The sequence below is a fragment of the Pseudopodoces humilis genome, chromosome 1 (assembly GCF_049639895.1).
Source record: "Pseudopodoces humilis isolate 2021_Gansu_Grassland_sample_001 chromosome 1, ASM4963989v1, whole genome shotgun sequence".
NCBI classification, from domain to species: Eukaryota; Metazoa; Chordata; class Aves; order Passeriformes; family Paridae; genus Pseudopodoces; species Pseudopodoces humilis.
The window spans coordinates 71204054-71226073 of record NC_142200.1 but is presented as its reverse complement, the minus strand read 5'-3'; the positions used below and the strand labels follow the sequence as shown (position 1 = coordinate 71226073).

Sequence of the window (22020 nt, the reverse complement as noted above, 5' to 3'; positions counted from 1 at the left end):
TTCATAGGCAGCTAAAATTTCCTTCTCTGTGGGAGTGTAGTTGGCGTCAGACCCTCTGTAGCTTTGGCTCCAGAATCCCAGTGGTCGGCCTCGAGTCTCCCCAGGCACTTTCTGCCAAAGGCTCCAAGACAAGCCATTGTTCCTGGCTGCAGAGTAGAGCACATTCTTCACATCTGGTCCTGTCCGGACTGGGCCAAGGGCTACCGCTTGAGCAATCTTCTGCTTGATCTAGGCAAAGGCTTATTGCTGTTCAGGGCCCCAGTGGAAATCATTCTTTTTTCGGGTAACCAGATAGAGAGGGCTCACTATCTGACTGTACTCAGGAATGTGCATCCTCCAAAAACCTGTGGCGCCTAGGAAGGCTTGCATTTCCTTCATGTTGGTTGGTGGAGACCTTGCAGTGATCGTATTGATGACCTCAGTGACAATCTGATGCCGTCCGTTGTCTCATTATGGACTTTGGATTGGGTTCTTTTTCCCTTTGAACTGAAGATTGGTGAGAGGGAGGCTAGTTTTCTCTCATTCGGTCTCAGTTGTTTATTTTTTCTTATCAACATTACAAGGTACAAGGAGCTATGTGCACTATGATAGTAAAGGGGCAAAATGGCTAACAAAGATCTTCTTCGAGGTCTTCTATATGTCCATTTACCCAATTAACAGGTGCCAACTAAATTATTTTTATTAGTGACCCAATGACCCAACACCTGTGTGCTGCACTGCGACATTTTCTACCCAATCACCTTCTCCCCTAGGAGGAGAACATGAAGAAGAAAAAAGGACAAGAGACAACACCCTAAATCCTCCATCTTGTCTCTTGTTCTCTAAACTACTTTTTCACCCAGTGGTTTAAGAAACTTTCTAATCTACACACTTACACTTTTCCTATCTAACTTTAACATTTGTTTTCACGTATCACCATGAAAACATGCTCATGAATTTCATATTATATGAAATTCAGTGTTTTTTTGAATCTTATAACTAAGTATTAGAAACAAGGGCACACAATCTGTATCTCAGACTCCAACAGTCCGTCTTGCCACTTTACCCCCAGGAACTGGATCACACGAGCAGTTCTTCTTGATGGTGAAGCAGGCTTCCAACAGAATCTGGATGATCTTTTCTCCTTTCTCAAATACTTCTACTGCCGTGTTCCCCCACACAATGATGTCATCAATGTACTGCAGATGTTCTGGAGCCTCACCCTTTTCCAGGGCAGCCTGGATCAGTCCATGGCAGATGGTGGGGCTGTGCTTCCACCCCTGGGGCAGTCGGTTCCAGGTGTACTGCACTCCCCTCCACGTGAAGGCAAACTGAGGCCTGCATTCTGCTGCCAGGGGAATGGAGAAAAATGCATTAGCAATGTCAATAGTGGCGTACCACTTCGCTGCCTTGGACTCCAGCTCGTACTGGAGCTCCAGCATGTCTGGCACAGCAGCGCTCAGAGGTGGAGTCACTTCATTCAATGCACGATAGTCCACAGTCAATCTCCATTCTCTGTCAGACTTGCGCACAGGCCAGATGGGGCTGTTGAAGGGTGAGTGGGTTTTGCTGACCACCCCTTGGCTCTCCAGCTCTCTGATCATCTTGTGGATGGGGATCACAGCATCTCGATTTGTCCTATACTGCCGGCGGTGCACTGTCAAGGTGGCAACAGGTACTCGCTGTTCTTCCACTTTCAGGAGTCCTACTGCAAATGGGTTTTCTGATAGTCCAGGCAAGGTGTTCAATTGCTTAATGTCCTCTGCCTCCACAGCAGCAATTCCAAAAGCCCACCTGAGTCCCTTTGGGTCTTTGTAATAGCCATTCCGAAGGAAGTCTATGCCCAGAATACACGGGGCCTCTGGGCCAGTCACAATGGGATGTTTCTGCCACTCCTTCCCAGTCAGGCTTACCTTGGCTTCTAACAGAGGCAATTGCTGCAATCCCCCTGTCACCCCAGCAATGGAAACAGGTTCTGCCCCCACATGTCCTGATGGCATTAGGGTACACTGCGCACCAGTATCAACTAAAGCTTCGTATTTTTGTAGCTCTGATGTGCCAGGCTATTGGATCCACACTGTCCAAAGACCCGGTTTTCCCGTGCCTCTTCTTGGATAGAGGCAGGACCCCTCTAGCACTGGTCATCCTCTCCTCCCTGGGCATACATACTAGAAGTTCCTTCAAGGGGATCATCCTCTTTTCTGTAATATCTGGCAGTTTGGTCACGGGAGGTTGAGGCTACCTTCACTTTAGTGGAACCTTTCTGGTTAGTGTTTCCCTCCCTGAGTTGACGCACTCGTGCTGCCAGGGCAGAAGTGGGTTTCCCATCCCACTTTCCCATGTCTTCCCCATGGTCATGCAGAAAGAACCACAGCTCAGCTCATGGGGTGTACCCTCTCTCTCTAGCTGGGGGACGTGGGGCTTGGAGTTTTGGGCCTGTGACTTGCACTGTACCATATGGGAACTGCTCTTCCTCATCTCTTCCCTCATTTCCCTCATCTCATCTTTGAGTTCCTTAATCACAGCAGAGACCTGAGCCTGCTGCAGGCCATGGACCATACTATCATAATTTCTAAGCTTGGTGGCAACAGAACCCACTGTGTCTCTGTCATAGGATGACTTTACCTTTAAGATAGCTTTGGGAGCTAAGGAAGTTGAAGCTGCTGGTGGCTGATGGGAGTCTTTTCTCCTGACCAATTATCGGTCATTTCTGAGAATTGGCGGAGGTTTTAACCATTCAGAAGTGAGATCAACTTGTGATCACCACCTCAAGGTGTGAAGCCAGAGCTCTCTTGATCTCTTTGGTTTCTGGCTTCTGAAGAGGTAACAGGCTCTGTCTAGGCCTCCTCCTCTCCCCCCCCCCCCCACCCTCCAGGCCAGACAAGGCCGCAGAGGTCCGGGGGGGAGAAACGGAGCCGGCCGGCCAGACTTGGTTTGTAGTTTCTGCTGTTGAACTGAAACCTGACACCATGAACATCTGCAACTTTCAAGACTTTAACTCTTTTACTACCTGGATGAGACGTACAGATTACTCCTTTTTCCGAAAGAAAGAGAGAGAGAGAGAGAGACAATCAACATGGAAAAGACATCATAAAACCATCAAAGACCGTGAAGAAAAGAGTTAAGTTTTAGATGGGGAAGAGAGAATAAGGAGATGCTTTGTAAGCTGAAATATTTTTCTGTTAAAGCTATGGAGATGGACAATAGTGTCCTGAAAAAACTCCTTTAATTCATGACAGAGTAAATAGGGAGGAATAGAGTGTTCAAAGTATGGATTTTGAGCAAAAGGTAGAGTAATTATGATACAGTGAGGTGCTGGAACAGAGGAGGGAGAAGTAATAGTTGAAGATTTGGGGGCATTGTAGAGGCAAAGAGAAAACTTGTTTCCAGGAAAGCTCACACAGACAGATGAAGAGAACTTTTGCCTTTGAATAACTCATCCTTAAAAATGACATCCCTAGACTCATTGACCCATACACACCTCAGAGTGATGTGAAATGGGAGGAGTGAACTGATGACAGGATTTCCGGGCATCTGGCATCAGAAAAATAGAAAGCTATAACAGAAATAGTTTTCTCGTGAAAAACTCCATAGATTAGCAGAAGAAGACATCTGTTTCTCTACAAAGGCTGATGAAAAGACTCTAGCAGGAATTGGGACTGTTTTAAACACCAAAGTTCCAAAGCTTTTTGTCTCTCTGTTGTCATGTGAACAAGGAAATGGAGGGTAGTGGGGGATAAAAGGAGTTTTCTGAAAGTTCATTCTGGTGTTCTTATTCTTGTAGTTTTTTTTAATAAACTTTCTTTATTCCTTTTAAGTTTTAAGCCTATTTTGCCCTTGTTCTAATCCATATCTCACAGCAAAAAATAAGTAAGTTTTCTAGCAATTTTTTTAATTACTGCTTTAAAACCACGACACTCTTGGTTGTTATTGGCATTAATCACTGAAATGAAGGTGGTGTATTCACGTGGTCCTAGATTTGCCAGATTCCACATCTGCCCAGTGCACCTGACTTTGTTGGGGTCATTATCATGCTGTCCACCCCTCCCAAAAAGGACCTCCAATACCACCACTTCTCTCAGCTGTTGGATCCGTTCCTCAAGGGTTTTCCAGCGCCTTCTATGATGGTGGTCCTCCATTCTCTCTCTGTGGACAAACCTCTCTCTTACACTCATTCAAAGCTGCTCCCAGAGGGAAAGGGGCCCTTGCTCCCTGACGAATACCTGATTCACACCTGAGTCCTGAGTCAAGGGTCGCATATTCCTTGCCTCACCAGCATTCAGTTGCACACCTGTACCTGTAAGGTCCCAGACCTGAAGTAACCAGGTCACATAAGCCTCACGCCCCCATCTGACAATGTCTTTTTGCAGATTACGGAGGCTCTCATACGTCGGGGACTCGGTGATGATTTAAACCTCTGCCTCCCCTGTGGGTTGTGAGGACGCTCCTTTCTTATCCTTATCGATTGGGCGCTGTGATTTCATCTTAGACTTGCTCATTTCCACAGGGGTAACTGCTGCTGGCTGTGACTGCCTTTGTGGTTCAGCTGGAACCTGGACAGTTGTAACACCTGTGGGTTCCACTGCTGCATCATCAGACACTCTCTCTTCAAGGCAGGGGGAGGGTTTCCCAGCAGCTGAGGAGATGCACTCTAGCTTCTGGCCCATCTCATTTATCTCCCTCACCAGAACCTCCACCCACTCTGGGTGGTTCATTTCTTAGGTGGGCTGAGGGGCAGGGTCAGGCTCTGGGGCAGCACCCCTAGGTTCTGGGGCAGCATCACTAGTCTCTGAGATGGGTGTCAGGGTACTTAGTCCAGTCAATTTCCCTTTATCTCTGAATGCTAAGTAGAACAGGCCAAGCAGCAACGCCAGCCACTGTATGATGTCATTAACATCCAGAGATTTTAACCTTTTGAAAACTTGTGGGGTAGGTCATAGGAACTGAGTGAAAGGTTGGGAGAAAATTTCCTCAGCTGTCATTTTCTCCCAGTAGGTACCATTATTAAAGCAACCCCAAACCCATCCAGTTAGTGTGTGATAGCTCTGAATCCATGAGCCCACCTTCCAAAAGAAGTTAAACATCCATGAATTCCTCACCTTATCAACCCACAAAACAAACTGATAATAGCCACAGTAGCCTTAGTTATAGGACCCATATTTAGGTAAGGTGCAGCAAATTGGAGAAATATAGCCATGACCACATGCTACCCGAAACTGGGTAAGCTGGACCACATGATTCTACCTAACAAGGTTTCTAAATCCAGCACACAAAAGTTAGGTTATTTAAGAACTGTTATTCCTTTTTTGCCCTTTTTCTCTCAGTGCCCTCAGGCCCCACCGTTGGGCACCAAAGTCTGTCGCGGTTTTTGAAGACAGGTGTCTGCTAGGGAGGGCAGGAGCCTCCCTTGGAATGAAAATGTAGACCCCCTCCCTCCCATTTATTATAATTTTGAAATCAAGGGCTCTCAGGCAGAGATCTGGGGATAGGAATAACAGTTCTTTACTAGTATGTATAACAAGGCAAACAAACAACAATAACTACAGTGTTAACAACAAAACAGAACCAGGGACCCGGTGACAGCCTTCTCAGCCGAGACAGGAGAGGATGGAGGAGAGGCTTTGCTTCACAAACCCCCACGGGTGGGCAGTCCCGGTGCTCCTGCAGGGCTCTGAGGAACAGTCAGCTGGAACAGCAGGAATGAGCTGAGATCGTGGCCAGGTGGATGAGGTGTATCAGCAGCTCTGCGGCAGTGGCTGGCACTGCCACGTCCCAGCAGGACAGGGAGTGTGAGGCCCACCATCGAAGAGGGAAAGGAGAAGCAGCAGCAGCTCCGTCTGGGTGATGGCGAATTCCCTTCTTCTCCACAGCAACAGCCCTCCACAAAGGTGTCCTTGTCTGAAGCTGAAGAAGCCCACCAAACTGTCCCCTCCCTCCGCTTTTCCTGCCCCCTTCCCCCCGGGCCCAGCTGAACTCTTTGTGTTTCTCAAGTACCCACCAAGTACCCACAGTCAGGTTTTCCCCGCAGCTAATGAGTACAAATTCCACAAGTGAGCCAGAACTAAAAGAAGGACATCTAACCCCCAACAACGACGCTCCTGGGCAGCAGGACTTGTCATCTCATAGCACCTGCACTGTCCGCGGTTGCTGCTTTTTCCTGCCAGCCCATCTGGACTTCCGAAGACACCAACTACCTTCGCTGATACAGTTTTGGATGGATCACCATGGTCCTGAAGCTGAGAGAAAGTCTGACAAAATACACTTTAATAAAGGTTTCTCTCCATAGTCCCACCTTGTCGGTTTCGGGGTGAGAAAGTTTGTCTTCTGAGTGTTTTATGCTTTTAACTTTTCCTATGTTTGTTTTAAGGATTTCCCATGTGCTCTTCCTGTGGCTCTGCAGGTAGTGGCCCCCCCACCCCTCTCTCCGGTGTTAGACGGGGCCAGGGTGGCGGCCTGGTAGGGGGTTGACAGACAGCAGCTCAAGTTTCTTGGTCCAGGCTCCCCTTCCCACGCTGCTGTGCAGCATGGCAGGCTCCACTGTGATGTTAGCACACAGCACAGCAGGGGATGGGAGCGGCTTCCCTGCTCCCACAGAGCAGCTCTACCAAGGGGAACGGCTCCGCTCCCCCTTCCCTTCCCCTGGGGGTGACGAAAGGGTAGTGATATATTGACATATATATACATATATACATAAAGTAATTTCACAGGAGATTAATTATTAGGCGTTCATTTGGTTTTTACCCCAGGATTTTTGGGAACCTTGTTTTAAAATTATATCATGTAGGAAATTCTTTTCTGGTCAGGGCGGGCACTGGCCGTGCCTTAGCTCTTTCTGGATAAGAATTATTAATGGACCCAGATATTTCTGCAGCAGAAATTACACAAGTTCTTTGACTTGGCAATTTGACTTGTAAATATAACAGCTGAATCAATCTTTGGAGTGAACGTGAAACCCTTGCCATGGAGAGGTGCTCAGGTCTTTCCATTGGAAAGAAACACTTTAGCTGTTTGCAGTTTCTGGGATGATCAAATTTATAGAAAATAGAAAAAAATAATTTGAACAAGGTATATTTATATTAGAAATTTGAGAAATGAATTATCAAATCTAAAATTTGATTGACTAACAACAGTAAAGTCTAATTAATTAACTAACTTGGGAGAAGATATGCCTGTGTTTTATTTTCAGCAAGTTCTAGCAGTCACATCAGACACCCATCACTTTCCAGGAGTGAAAGAGGACACGTGTTTCAGGATATGAGAAGATATCTAGTGATGCTAAAGATCAATGTCTTCAGCTGATGGACTTTTCCTTGAGTTTCATTTATTTGGACTCTAAACCAAAAATTATTAATTTTCAAAAAAAAGATGTAAATGTACCTCATGTCATATCTCATGTGCCTTTGGTGTGCTTTGTAGTTACCAAGAGCTGTGGTTTTACTTTGTAGTAATTGGGATCATGTGGATCTTTGGGAATCAGGTTTGTCAAGCAAATTCCTCCGCTGATACTGTTTTAAATTCAGATTCTCATCCTACAGGTATCATTGGCAAAACTGAGCAAGCAATGGTCTGATCCTGTACATCCTGAAATGGGTTTCTCTAAAGCTCATACAGCTCACTCTGGTATTTTTAACGCACTTTCTGCAAAGGTAAAAAGTTAAGTGCAAATACACAGTTTTCCAACAGCTCGGAAAGGACTTTGGAGATTCAAGTTTAAATATTTGGCCTTTACAGTCTTGCAGCCTTTATTGGAGTAGACCTTCTGCTCCTTGATAAAGTAGGTCATCTCATCAGCTATCACATGCCTTTGCATCCAGAAATCAAACAAACAAACAAACAAACAAACAAAAAACAAAAACAAAAACAAAACCCAGCACCCATGCTGTCTGAATTAATTGCTCATTTGAAACAATTTGAAAATTATGAAAAACATGAAAAGCTATTGATACCTGGATTCATCCTGGAAAGGATGAATCTGACTGGCAAGTGCTAGAAGGTTATGCACCAAGCTTGGCCCAGTTAGGTACCCCTGAATTTGGTAATTGAATCTGCTTATATAGCAGACATAACCAAATGTTTGGATTATTCACTTTTGAAAGAGGTCAATAATGCAACTATGTTTCATTACTGAAAATTTTTCCTGAACATTCAGTCACTCCAATTTACCAGGTTTAACTGACTCCTTGCAAAAATGAACAACAAGACTTGATGGCCGTGTGTCAAGGAATCGATGGCATGTGCCAGAGAATCTCCCTGACCATTCTAAGTCAGTGTCCAAGCGAGGTTCTGCCTGGTAATTGACAAGTTACTAAAGGGACCTCTGATGCTGTGTTTGTTCTCTTTCCTGCAAGGCCCCTGCAAGAGATTACAAATGTTGCCTTCCACCTTAAAACAAAAAGGGGGAGATGTGGTAACTGACAATGATCAAATAAGAGATTTTTAGGCTTCAGGCATTAACTTCAGCTTGTGTGAAACCAAGTCACATAACTTTCTCAGAGTGGCCTGAGTAAGCGTGGCCTGGGAAATCATAAGAAGGAATCAAAACAGTCCTTGGAGAAGGAAAACAACTTTTGCAGGTGTTGTTTGTCACCTGTTTGTTTACTTGTAAGAAACAGTCAAGGTGTGTTCCCAACTGTCCAACGATGTTGATGTGTTAGTTTAATGACCATTGAGAGTTTTACCTTTCCAGACCTTCTTGGACCTGTCTATAAAAGAAGATCTGGAATAATAAAACTTGCTGTCTTTTGCAACCCAACTAGAGAGTCTGTGCCGTGCTTCTGTCATTCCTAAATATAGCACAACACTTTGTGGCTAGAACACCCATAACACTGGGGGAGGGACCTATTATCTCAATGGGGGATGACACTAGAAATCCTAACAATACCACAGGATTTCTAGTCAGGGCCACTGAGCAGTACACCACCCTTCAGCTAACCTGGAGGACTGATAAACCCATATGGGTGGATCAGTGGCCCCTTCCAGATAAAAAGCTAAAGGAGCTGCAGTCTCTTGTGCAGGACCAATTGTCCAAGGGCCATATTGTACCATCCACTAGCTCTTGGAATACACCTGTCTTTGTCATTAAAAAGCCTGTCAAGGACACATGGTGGGTCCTGCAGGAACTCAGAAAGATCAATAAGGTCATTGAGGACATGGGTCTACTCCAGCCTGGACCACCCTCAGCACCCATGCTACCCAGAGATTGGCACCCAGTGATCATTGGTCATTGGTCATTGACTTAAAGGACTGCTTTTTTAACATCCCTTTCCACCCAGAAGATGCCCCCCGATTTGCCTTTTCAGTCCCATTCCTAAATCAACAGGCACCTCTACAGAGGTACCACTAGACAGTATTTCCCCAGGTCATGAAGAACTCACCCACAATCTGCCAGTGGTTGGCAGCCCATATCTTGTCACCCATTTGATTGAGATACCCCAACGTAATCATGCTCCACTACATGGATGACATTTTAATCTATGCAGAGACTCAAACTATTTTAGACTGTGCTTTACAAGACGTCATTGATGTTGTTCAAACCAGGGGATTTGAAATAGCTAAGGAAAAGACCCAGTGTACCACCCCTTGGACATACCTCAGCCTCAAGATTGCAGAAAGAACCATCGCACCCCAGCTGCTGCAGATTAAGGATGACCCCAGGACCCTGTATGAACTATACCACCTCTGTGGGAGCATCAGCTGGGTTCGTCCACTGCTGGGGATCACCACCTCATACTATTGTTCCAGTTCCTGAAGGGTGACAAGGACCTCGGTGCTCTGTGATCCCTAACATGAGAGGCCAGGGCAGTGGTAGAAAAGGTAGTTGATGCCATCCAGACCAAACAGGCACACAGGTACCACCCCCAGCTACCCTTTTCCTTAGCTATTCTTGGCACCAGTCCCAAATTTAATGCACTGATTTTTCAGTGGGACCCACACCTGATAGATCCCCTGATGATTGTAGAATGGGTTTTTAGGACTCATGAACCTCACAAGACCATTACCACCCCACCAGAAATCATAGCACAGTTGTTTATTGCATTGGGCCAGAGCTTATCTGGCTCTATCACTTCAGCCTGCTTCAGGAGTGGGCCACTCCCCAGGAGCAGGATGACCCAAGGTGCAACTAGAGCACTCGCTCTATGGCTTTTTGGCTGTCAGTCTGCGCTCTCAGGAGGCAAGGACAAGAGGGAGGTCTTTTGCATGGGATAATAGAGGATTTATTGCTCTGGGGAATCTTGGGGGCAAAAGACAGAAAATGCGAGCATGCAACAGCTGAAATATGGAGGCGGTTCAAAGGGAGGGTACAAAGCATCAGTTAATCAGAGAGATCCTGGGGAGGGTAAAAGGTAGGCTTCACAAAATCATCATCCAATGAGGGAGGTAGGGGGGAAAAGTTGGGTCACATGGACTAATCAAGCATTGAAGTTTAGGGGATTTCTGAAGTGGAATTCCAAGCATGTAGTGGGCCTAAGGTAGGATTGACAGGGGACTCAGAGTAGATTGACAACATGGAGTGGGATGGTCTCGTTTGGACCAAACCATCAACTTAGGCAATAGCCGAACATACCATTAACAAGAAACACACTGCAACATCTCCCTGTTCTGTAGAGGAATGACTAGAGAGCAAAGGTCATATTCCCATGCAGCAGTTAGCTGGGAAAGAGTTAGACAATGGAGTACAGTTGGTGTGAGATGTTGCAAAGTTCAGGAAGGCCTTAGTGATAACTGTTAACTGAGAACAGGATGCTGTGATCAGAAGAATGTGAATTCAGCATAGATGAGTGATCACAGGAATGTAGAATTAGGTGGAGTTGACCTTAAATGAAATATCCAATAATGAGCTTTCTTTTGCACTATGTATGAGCCTAATTACTGATGCTATATAAGTGGTTTTAGAGTTACTAATAAACGAGACTTGCTGATCATTCATATTGAGTGCTGCATTTTCTCCCGCCAAACTCATCACTGTTCCATTTAATAAGGAGAGTTTTGGCACTGAGTAATAGATTCTGATCAGGGGAACACGTTCCTAAACCAGGACTGCTGTGTGGATACTGCTGCATGATTAACTTCATTGGTGGGAAAGATGGTATCTTGGTCAGTCTTTAAGATAACTCTCTTTAACATGGAAAAGGCAATTAGAGTAAGAAATATAACTAAGAAAATCAATGGAGTGGTCCTGACAATAGAAGCTAGCCATCCTGTTAGTCCCCATCCTTTAAAGATGGAACTCAGCCAGTCCTTGGTTTCTTGTTTGATGTCTCTGAGGAGTTTCTTCATTTTATTGATGGAAGTATGGATGCTTTTGCTTTTGGATATTAAGTTAAAGCAACAGAGCCCTTCAAAGTCTTCACACCCATGGCCATGTGCAAGAAGCAGAAAGTCACTGGCAGTGTGATTTTGTAAGATTGCTTTTCTAGTTGTCTCCTCATCATCCAGTAGGCCACTGAGACACATTGTTGGGGAGGAAATCAGAGACATGGTAAACATTAACTAAAAACATCTGACATATCACTGGGAAAAAGAACAGTCAGGGATAATCTGACACAATCAATTAGGGGACTGAGATTTCCAGTTCCTTTGCTCTGGCTCCTCCAGAGGGAAGCCACAGCTACCTCTTTGGTGGACTGACCTGATTGTGGTTTGGGCTTGGGGATATGCGGTTTAATCCACATTTTAGGGACCTATCTCCACCTGGACGGTGTGGACACGCAAGCACATCCCCAACCCCAAGTGATTAACTCAAGTGGGCCCCCTACTTTTGCTGTCTCAGGACTCTTTATTAAAACTGGGGGGTGTTCTCGCAATTTCAGCTGTGTGTTACTGCTGAAATGCCGGACAACAGGTGTGTTCAGGTATTCAAACGAGCAATTTAGAAAATTTATGGTAAACAGTGCCTTATAGAGTTTAATCTGTCGTGGATCACTGGTTTTATTGCTCTGCTGTTGCTCTAGGACTCTCTTGTGCGACCAATGTGTTTGCTCAATGATGGCTTGACCTGTGGGGGAGTGGGCGATGCCTGTTTTATGGTTTACTCACCATTTCTGCAGGAACTCCTGGAAGGCCTTGGAGGTATGTGTGGGACCATTATCTGTTTTAACCTCTTTAGGGATCCCCAACACAGAGAAGGCCCGCACTAAGTGTTTTTGTGCATCTGTGGTCTTCTCCCATGTGGGCAGAAGCATAGACCATTCCGGAGAAAGTATCTACCGAAATGTGGACATACTTCAGCCTGCCAAATTGCAGAACATGAATCACGTCCATCCACCACACCTCACAGCTGTTGAGGCCTCTTGGATTTACACCAGCACTCAAGGTCGGTTCTGCATACCTCTAGCAACTGGGACATGTAGCTATGATAGCGTTGGCCTGGTCCCACTTTAGATGAAATTGGTATACCAGCCAGGCACATTCTGATGGAATTGTTGATGGCTCAGCTTTATTTGCAGAAAGATGTCTCAGCTGGGGCAGCCAGGGCATCTGCTTTTCTGTTCCCCTCTGTGATGAAATCTGGCAGGTCAGTGTGTGACCTCACATGTATCACATAGAAGGTTGCTGTCAGTAGGAAACAAGATAAACTAATTTTGAGAGTAATTTAACAAGGTTAGGATTAGAGACCTCCTTTAAAACAGCATTTTCGGCTCTAGATACTACCCCTGCAACATAAGCCAAATCGGTGACTAGATTAAAGGATTCAGAAAACCTCTTGAAGGCTCTGATGACTGCATCTAACTTAATAATTTCAGGGGAGCCCTCAACCTCTTTTACATCTGTCTCCCATTTCTGAGACTGAGGATCCTTCCAGGTCATCACTGACTTGTGGGATTGTCATGGTTTTAAACCAATAACTAAGAAAATTACTTATTTCTTGCTGTGAGATATGGATTAGAACAAGAGCAAAACAGGCATAAAACTTAAAAGGGAAAAAAAAGAAAGTTTATTGACAAACTACAATAAGAACACCAGAATAAACTTCCAGAAAAACCTTTTCATCCCCTGTCTACCCACTATTCCCTTGTTCACATGACAAAAGAGACAAAACCTTTGGAACTTTGATGGTTAAAACAGTCCCAATTCTTGCTACAGTCTTTTCACCAGTCTTTGTAGAGAAACAGAAGTTTCTTCCTGTTAATTTATGGAGTTTCTCACAAGAAAAACTATTTTTCTTATAGTTTTCCATTGCTCTAATGTTAGCTGCCCAGAGCTGCTGTTATTAGAGCCCACTCCTCCCATTTTCACATCCCAAGTGTGTATGGGCCATGAGTCTAGGGACGGGATTTTTAAGGATAAGTTATTCAAAGGCAAAAAGTCTTCTTCATCTGTTTCTGTGAGCTTCACTAGAAAACAGTTTTCTCATTGCCTCTCAAGGCTTCAAATCTTCCAGCACTTCACTGTACCATAATTACTCTACTTTTTTACTCAAAATTTACACTTTGAACACTCTATTCCTCCCTATTTACTGTCATGAATTAAAGGAGTGTTTTCAAGACCTTATTGTCCATTTCCATAGTTTTAACAGAAAGATATTTCAGCTTAATTAAAGCATCTTCTTAATTCTCTACCTTTTCTTTTCTTTCCTGTCACTAGTAGTTTATAAAGTCTCTTTTCATGTTGATCACTCTCTTTTCTCTGTCTGGATAAAAAGATTAATCCGCAAGTCTCATCTGGGAAATGAAAGAGTTAAAATCTTGCCCAGGCTGTTGTATGTAGTTCTGTGGCTTCGGCCGGTGCAGGAGCTGGAGCCGTCTGCGATGGAAAGCTCCTCATGGCTGCTCTGAAGAGTGTAGGCGCCGCGCCCAGCCCGCTGCAGGCCCAGAGCCCTCTCTCCTTCTTCACTCAGCAGTCTCCAGTGAATCCAGCCACAGCAAAAAACCTGCAGCCGAGCCAGAGATCGGCTCGGCCCGGCCCGGCCGGAGCCCGGAGAAAACCCCCTCCACAGGGCCCGCATCCCCCGGCCGGGAGACGCTGGGCCCAGCCCAGTCCCCGCCCGGCCGCATGGCCTGGGCAGGGAGCGGGAAGCCTGGGGCTCTGCCGCCCTTCCCAGCCAGGAAACAAAGAGAACCAAGAGAGCTCTGGTTTTACACTTTAAGGTAGGGTTCACAAGTTGATCCCACTTTTCAATGGCCTAAACTGCTGTCAATTCTCAGCAATGACCGATAATTGGTCAGGAGAAAAGACGCCAGGCAGATCCCAGCAACTTAAACTTTCTTAAAGGTAAAGTAACTCCATGACAGGGATGCTCTGGATGCATCTGTGAAAACTGTCACAGCATTGAGTGGCCTCCAACTTTGTTTTTCCTTGGGGACTAATTTGAATGCCAAATTAAATAATTTATGTCCAGGATTATGAATTGGAATTTGTCCTGGGTAGCTATCTAGAGCAAATTGGAGTGTCTCCGTTTCCCTAAGTAACTGCTCCAGAACCACTTTTGTCAACTTACCTGATGTTAGGGTAAGTGGTAGATGGATGCAAGCTAAGTCACACCCCATCAGTTCTTGCATTCTTGCCCTGGCCTTCCAGATCAATTGAGTCAATAACTCTTGTGGCCTGGTGATACTTTTGGACCGCTGGTGATTGAGGAATACCCACTCTATGATCAGGAGTGGATCCCTCTGGCCCTGATCCCACTGGAAAATCAGGCCACGGAGGTGTGGCAGTCCTCCCAAAACAATAAACTTAAATGGTAAGTCTGGCAGGCAGCAATGAGCTTGTTTTGTTGCCATTGCCTCTTGAGCTTTCTCCAGAGCTAGCTTGGCCTCTTGGGTTAGGACCCTAGGAGAACTCAGCTCCTCTTCCCCTTTCAATAAATTGAAAAGTGGGGCTAGGTCTTCTGTTGTTGAGCCCAGCCAGGGTCTGACCCAATTTAAGGACCCACACAGCTGGTGAAGATTGGCTAAGGTTTTCGGGTTGCTTCTGATCATCAGTTTTTGAGGAGTAATGGTCGTCTTGCTAATTTGGAGCCCTAGATACTTCCAAGGGGCCACCCATTGAACTTTGTCCTTTTGGAGTTCAAATCCTTCAGCAATCAAAACACTGACAACTAGGTCAAGGATATGCTGTAGTGTATCATCATCGGGGGCACACACGAGCACAACATCCAAATAGTACAGGATGATGGTTTCTCTTGCTTTGGTGCACACTGGGGACAGCAATGAAGCAACGTACCACTGGCAGATACTGGGACTGCTTTTCATGCCTTGAGGCAAGGTTCGCCAGTGGTAGCGCTTCATTGGTGCTTCTCGATTGATGGAGGGAACTGAGAAGGCAAACCATGGGTCATCAGCAGGGTCAAGGGGAATTTGGAAGAAAGTCTTTTATATCAATAACTGCCAAATTCCAATTTTGGGGGAGCATTGACAGGGAGGACATTCCTGGTTGAAGAGACCCCATGTCTTCAATGACTTTGTTAATTTCTCTAAGGTCATGGATGAGCTGCCACTTGTCCTTTCCTGGCTTCCTGATAACAAAGACGGGGGAATTCCAAGGGCTGGTGGTTGGCACAATGTTGCCTTTTGCTAACTGCTCTTCTACAAGTTCATTGAGAGCCTTAATTTTTTGTTTATTCAGCAGCCACTGATCTTCCCATACTGGCTGTTCTGTTTTCCAGCTCAGCTTATGGTCAGGGAGCTCATCAGCTGCTGCTATGAAAAATCCTGAGGGGTTTTTGGGATTTCAATTTTCACTCCCTGTTGGGACATGGTGTCTCTCCATCGTAGAGGAACCTTATAATCTAAAATGAATGGGCGTAAGCTGGCCAATTGCCCATATGGCGCTTCAATTTGAACGACTGTCTTAGATTATTTGACTAATGGGGTACCCCCAATGCCCTGTACTTTACCTATCACAGGTTGCAATTCCCAATGTGATGGCCATCTGGTGGTTGGGATGATCATCACATCTGCCCCTGTGTCCAACACTCCATTGAGGTGAAGGTAATCTTCACCTTGCCAGAGTCCAAACCCCATCCAAGGCTAGTGTTCTCCAATGACTTCTGCCCAGTTTGGCATGGGAATTGCATGGGTGATGATTTGGCCCTGTGGCATAAAGAAGGGTGGGTGGACACAACGCACCATGAGAATGAGCGCCTCTGGCTCTGATGTTATGATTGCTAGAGAGATTTCGATTTCCTGGGGTGTGTGCTTGGTGTCCCCAATAACGACATACTTAGAGTTCAGACCAGCAAATAAGTCCTTGTCAAGTGGATCACTGACACAACCTGCCAGTTGTCTGTATTAAAGAATCTGTTTTCTGTCACAACTAGCTTGAAGGGAGCTTGTGGCTTCCAAACCTTCTCTGGGTCCCCATTCTGACCTGTTTCATTTTTGTCTACATGTGAATCAGGCCCGCACTTCCCATCTAGTCTTTTGGAAGAAGTTGTCCCCCCTCCCCCCAGGAACTTACTGGTTTATTTTGCAGAAGGTGCCACTTTGGGCAAACTTTTTCTATGTGGCCCTCCTGCCCACAGTTAAAACACGAAAAAGGCTGTTGGTGTATTTTTGGAGTAGCAGCAGCAGCAGCTGTTTTCTCCATTCTGTGTCCTTTTCCTCAAGGCTCTGGGATGATGGCTCTCTTTGTGCAGGCTTCAATGATCAAGTCGAGGGTCGGTGGTGGCTCAAAGGGCAGGCCTAGGATGATCTTCTTGCAGACGTCATCAGCATTTACTTGGGCCACCTCCATTATTATCTGTTCCTGTAGTTGCTGACTCAACCTACCTTTCCCCCTTGACTCAGAGCCTTTCAACAAAATCTATAAAAGCCTCAAAGGGAAACTTTAATATTCACATAACTTTGCTTAGGTTCTTTTGTAGGCATAAGGATAAAGGCCTTCTCTGCAGCTCTCTTTACCTGTTCCAACACAGGCTGTGGTATTTTTTCAGCCTGCTTTCTAGCTTGTGACCAATCCCCTTCACCACACAAGTGGTCCATTGAGATATTGTTGTTATCTGCATCAATGGCATAGTCAGGGCTTTGCAAGAGCTCAGGAAGAAGCTCCTGTAATAATCTCTTCCATGTCCTCTCCCACAACAGATATTCTGTTTGGGTTAGAAGACATGCAAACAGATCCCTGATATCATCAAACGTAGTGTGTTTGAGGAAAAGGTGGCCTTTAAAAGGCCTTTAAAATGTTCACTTTTTCTCCCAAACTCCCTCTGAGCCTTGCAAAGTTCCTTTTTATACTGATAATCAAAAGGTTGCCACTTAGGGGTTCTTCTTGTTCCGGTATAGGTAACAGGTGCAGCAAAGGGGATGGTCTCCTGCTCCAGGTTCTGTTTTTTGGGCTTGTGGCTTCTGGTTCCCATGCCATCATGCAAACCCAAAGCTGGAAGAGGATGAGAACTGCTGGAGGAGGGAAAAGGGGCGGGACAGCAATTGGAACGGGAGTTGCTGATCACAGGTGACATCGTGGGAATAGATGATGTCAGGGGAACAGGAGAAAGAGACAGTGGAAAGGAAGGGGTGGGGTTTGAGGAGAGGGAAGGAAGAGGGGCATGGGTAGGGATGGCGTCAGGGGATAGGAAGGGGTTCACCTGGAAGGACCAGGGTGAAAGGGATTCTAGGAAGAAAAAGCACAAGGTGGGGGCCAAGACATGTGGCTTCCACACTCTTGTCTCTCTTGAGGGTCATTCTGAGGGGCAAAGGAGGACTCGGGAAAAACTTGGGAATCTCCGTTGAGGGCATTCACTTGAACTGGAGGATTAACAAATGGGAAATAAGGGTTTAGGAAAGGGTCCTTGACAGTGTGGCCATCGCTCTCAAGGCAAGGGTACTGAGAAGGGTGTGGGAGGCCAGGGAGTCGGTAGCTTTCCTGTGCTTCATTGCAGTTTGCCTGGCACAGACTTCCCGATGCAAGGGACAACGATTTTGGATCAGGCAAAGGGGGAGCTGGGGGCATTAGTTTGAGTATTTCCTCCACTTTCTTTTCTTCAACTATTGCTGACTGAATTAGCACAAACAATGAAAACAATTTGGCAACTGAAACATCACCTTTATTTGTCAAGGCTGTTAATTTGTTCCCAACTACACCCCAGAAGGAGATGGTTGATATTTCCTCTGGGGATACCCTTGGAAAGTGGAGGAAAAGCCATTTTAAACAAACTTTTTCAACAACCCTTTTGAAAACTTTCTTTTCCCACCCTCCAGGGCACCCAGAATTTTAAAATAGATCCGTCTCTGCTGTGCTCACAATTTCACACCCCTTTTCTTTGATGTTAAGCTGCTGACACAGGAAAAATCCACCCTCCCCTGCAGCAAAAGAAACAACAATCTACAGATAAAGGTTCCACGGCCAGTCTCAGGGTCAGGGTGGTTTCTGCAGCCAACTATCATGGCCTGTAGGTTTGTGGTCCCCCCTCTACCACCCCCGGGGGGCAATGCACCCTTCCCACAACTTTTGAGCACCTTCACCTTAACTTGGGGAATACTCACCCTCCTTTGGTCCACTAGACATGGGCTGCAGAGAAGTCCTCCTCAGGGAAGTGGTCCTCTGGATGATAAGGGTTATCACTTCCTCCCCCAAAGAGCCACCAGAGAAAAACCAATCTGCTGCACTTACAGGCAGCTGGAGGCCAGAACTTCTTGGGTAAAATCCACAGTTCGTCTGTGGGGTTGGTTCACAGGGCCCCATGGTGGGCGCCAGCTATCATATTGGGCCAGAGCTTATCTGGCTCTATCACTTCAGCCTGCTTCAGGAGTGGGCCACTCCCCAGGAACAGGATGACCCAAGGTGCAACTAGAGCACTCGCTCTACGGCTTTTTCGTTGTCAGTCTGTGCTCTCAGGAGGCAAGGACAAGAGGGAGGTCTTTTGCATGGGATAATAGAGGATTTATTGCTCTGGGGAATCTTGGGGGCAAAAGACAGAAAATGCGAGCATGCAAGAGCTGAAATATGGAGGCAGTTCAAAGGGAGGGTACAAAGCATCAGCTAATCAGAGATATCCTGGGGAAGGTAAAAGGCAGGGTTCACAAAATCATCATCCAATGAGGGAGGTAGGGGGGGAAAGTTGGGTCACATGGACTAATCAAGCATTGAAGTTTAGGGGATTTCTGAAGTGGAATTCCAAGCATGTAGTGGGCCTAAGGTAGGATTGACAGGGGACTCAGAGTAGATTGACAACATGGAGTGGGATGGTCTCGTTTGGACCAAACCATCAACTTAGGCAATAACTGAACATACCATTAACAAGAAACACACTGCATCAATGTTCAGCTTCTGATACCCTAATAACTTCACAGGCACCTTACAACCTACCTGAGACATAATAACTAATAATCCTCCTATCTTGATATTTTTCAGAATTGCATGGAATTTTGGCAAGTACTTAAAATGTAATATTTTGGCTTCAGGCTTGTCATCTAAAAAAAAAGTTTACTGAATTCCTACTCCTAATAAAAAAGCTATTTGTTTTGTGTGATTCATGCAAATATCAGTCAATTTCAAATGGTGTGAAATTCTTGACTACCAAGTATTTTAGATAAATTTTTAGAGCAAGTTAATGTGATTTTATAACACCACTCATGTCCAAAACCAGCAAGGACATCAGTTAAAAAAAAAAAAAATTAAAAAAACCCCTGGCTTTACTTAACTCACATAGTATATGTAATAATACTTCCAATAGAACTAAATAGAAGTAATGAATAGAAATAATTTAGTTGTTTATTTGAAATGTACAAGATTTCTCCTCACCCAGTTTGTGTTGTGTGACCAATGCACGTGTACTCATCCTATTTGTGAAAACAAGAACACTCATTTTCTGTGCTATTAAAAGTCAATTTTTTATGCTTTTTAAAAGTCTATTTTAAATATTAATATAAAGTCTAATATATATTTTTGGATCCAGTTTGCCTACCTAAGGATCAAAGTCATCAGAAATTAAATCTGTTTTGTTTTTGCAACTGGACTTGCATCAACCCTCTGACTCATTAAATAAGGGTCTGATTGCATTTAAAAATTGTCATAAATAACATGGAACAAATAAAGCAAATCCATTTATACAACTATAAACTAAAAACAAAGACAAGGAACTGAGAAGTGTTTTATATAATATATATATTATCCATGTACATAGAAATACTGTAGGTGGCTATCTTGTGAATTCTTAGGTTTAAAATGCACGTGGCCATTGCTGAATGGAAAAACAAGAACATAAGACTTTACTCACTGTTTTTAATCCTTACTTGAATTTCCTATTACTGCACTAAAAGATCAGAATTTAGTATCCCATCTTTATCTTCAGATCAAGTTTAATTAAAGCGCTTTGTATGGACCCTTCAGGGAACTCAGAGAAAGAATTATTGTGAAAATTAAATAAAATTTTTGGAATTAAATTAATTGTCTGAAATATTTCAAAGTAGACATAGTGACTTAGTAGATTTTGATTAATTAATCATGAATGTTAAGTCTTGAATAACAGCAGATTGAATGGAAATAGACTTCATTACACAACATTGAATAACTCACAATTTGGCCAATGACAGTTATTAACTGGCTAAAATAGAAAAAAAAAAAAGAAGCTGATTTTGTGTTTGAAACAGTGTAACAAGACAAACTACTAAGGTGAAGAAATAAAAAGAATACTAGTTTCCTGCTTTTGAAATTGAATGGAGCCTCTGCCAACCATGCAATAATCTGGAAGTGCTGAGAGGCTGGGAAGGACAGAAAAGGAAAAGGACAGACTGAGCAGAAAAGTCTGATTTTTTTTTTCCTTTTGAATTTAAACAGCAGCAGAAAGGAGTATCTTTTACCACTCCACACTCAGCTACCCAGGATTATTCCAGTAAGAGCTAAAAAAATGACTTGTATATTTCTTCACTTGACAGCGGGTGAGTGGTTGAGGAAGAAGGACTTTCTACATAAGCCCCTTGAGCATGGAGGCTGCAGCAATTATGCAGGTAAATCATTATTTTGGCATAGAACTCACAAAAAAATAAAAAAGACACACTAAAGTTTTATTCAGCAGCTCCACCCTCTAAGAAAGGAACACAGAAAAAAATATGTTTTGCATTTATGCGAGTGCCACATCCTCAGAATCATAGATCTTGTTTCTTACAAGATAGCAAAAAAAAATTCCTGACTTTGAAAAACCAAACTAGACATTTTATTGTGCAAATTATAGCTTGAAACTGGTGTAATTAATATTAGATATCTAAAGGAAATATGTCATTCTTGAGTATAACATAATGTTATACTCCAGGTATGAAATTTTGTCATGAAATGGTGCTATCTTATTAGATTCTTACAAGGTTATTAGAAAAATCTTAAGAACATTTATAGGTTGTATTCAGCTAGTATTTTGCATTTAATATAATTTAATATGGAGAGAGAACAAATTTTAAAAATCCTATAATCATGATATTAGAGCCATTTACTTCATACTGCATTTTTTACATTTGTAATATTTATTAATGTTGTAATATAGCTAACCATACCAACAAATCATGCAGCTGATGTCAAAGAGTATTCCACATTTATTTTCTCTTCAGGAAAATTAGATTTTTTTTTTATTGTACCACCCATTGCATCCTTTTAGAAAAATAATGTAACTGTTTTTGCATCCTGTTATTTCACTTGAAGTAACAAAGATACTATTTCCAGGGATGATGAATACCAAATGTTGTTACAGCAAAGTGATATACATTAGTTGTTCTCTAAAATGGATGATAATATTTGAAATTCCATCTTAGATTCACCCAGAGATTATGATGTTACATAGCATAACAAAAAGGATACTCTCATTTCAGTGCATGAAAGGAGCTAGCTGCCTTTCCTGCATATTCAGATTTGCATGTCTATGGAATCCCATGTTTTGACTTGTTAAAATTCTTCTGAAATACTTTTTGTATTGTGTTTTTAGATAGTGACAACAGTGTAGTTCAAGTTATACAAACTTAACAATTGTGTTGATATGAAATGTCTCAAATTGCGAGGTTGACTTTTGATGAAGTAGGAAGACTTTGCAATTGAAAAGAACAATTGTGGATTCATTCTTTCTCTTCCTAATTGTTGTCTCTTCCAGAAAAATGACCATAATGACCAGGTTACAGCACT

The 22020-nt window shown here is 44.0% G+C and overlaps 1 protein-coding gene across 1 annotated transcript in view; it reads right to left on the bottom strand.

Annotated features, from left to right (window-relative positions):
* LOC148185120 (uncharacterized) overlaps positions 1 to 22020 on the bottom strand; it is a 70604-nt gene that overhangs the window by 33545 nt on the left and 15039 nt on the right. The window contains exon 2 of the mRNA XM_088052610.1: positions 15015 to 15232. Coding sequence (XP_087908736.1) covers positions 15015 to 15232 — 218 coding nt within the window. The remainder of the gene's footprint in view (positions 1 to 15014; positions 15233 to 22020) is intronic.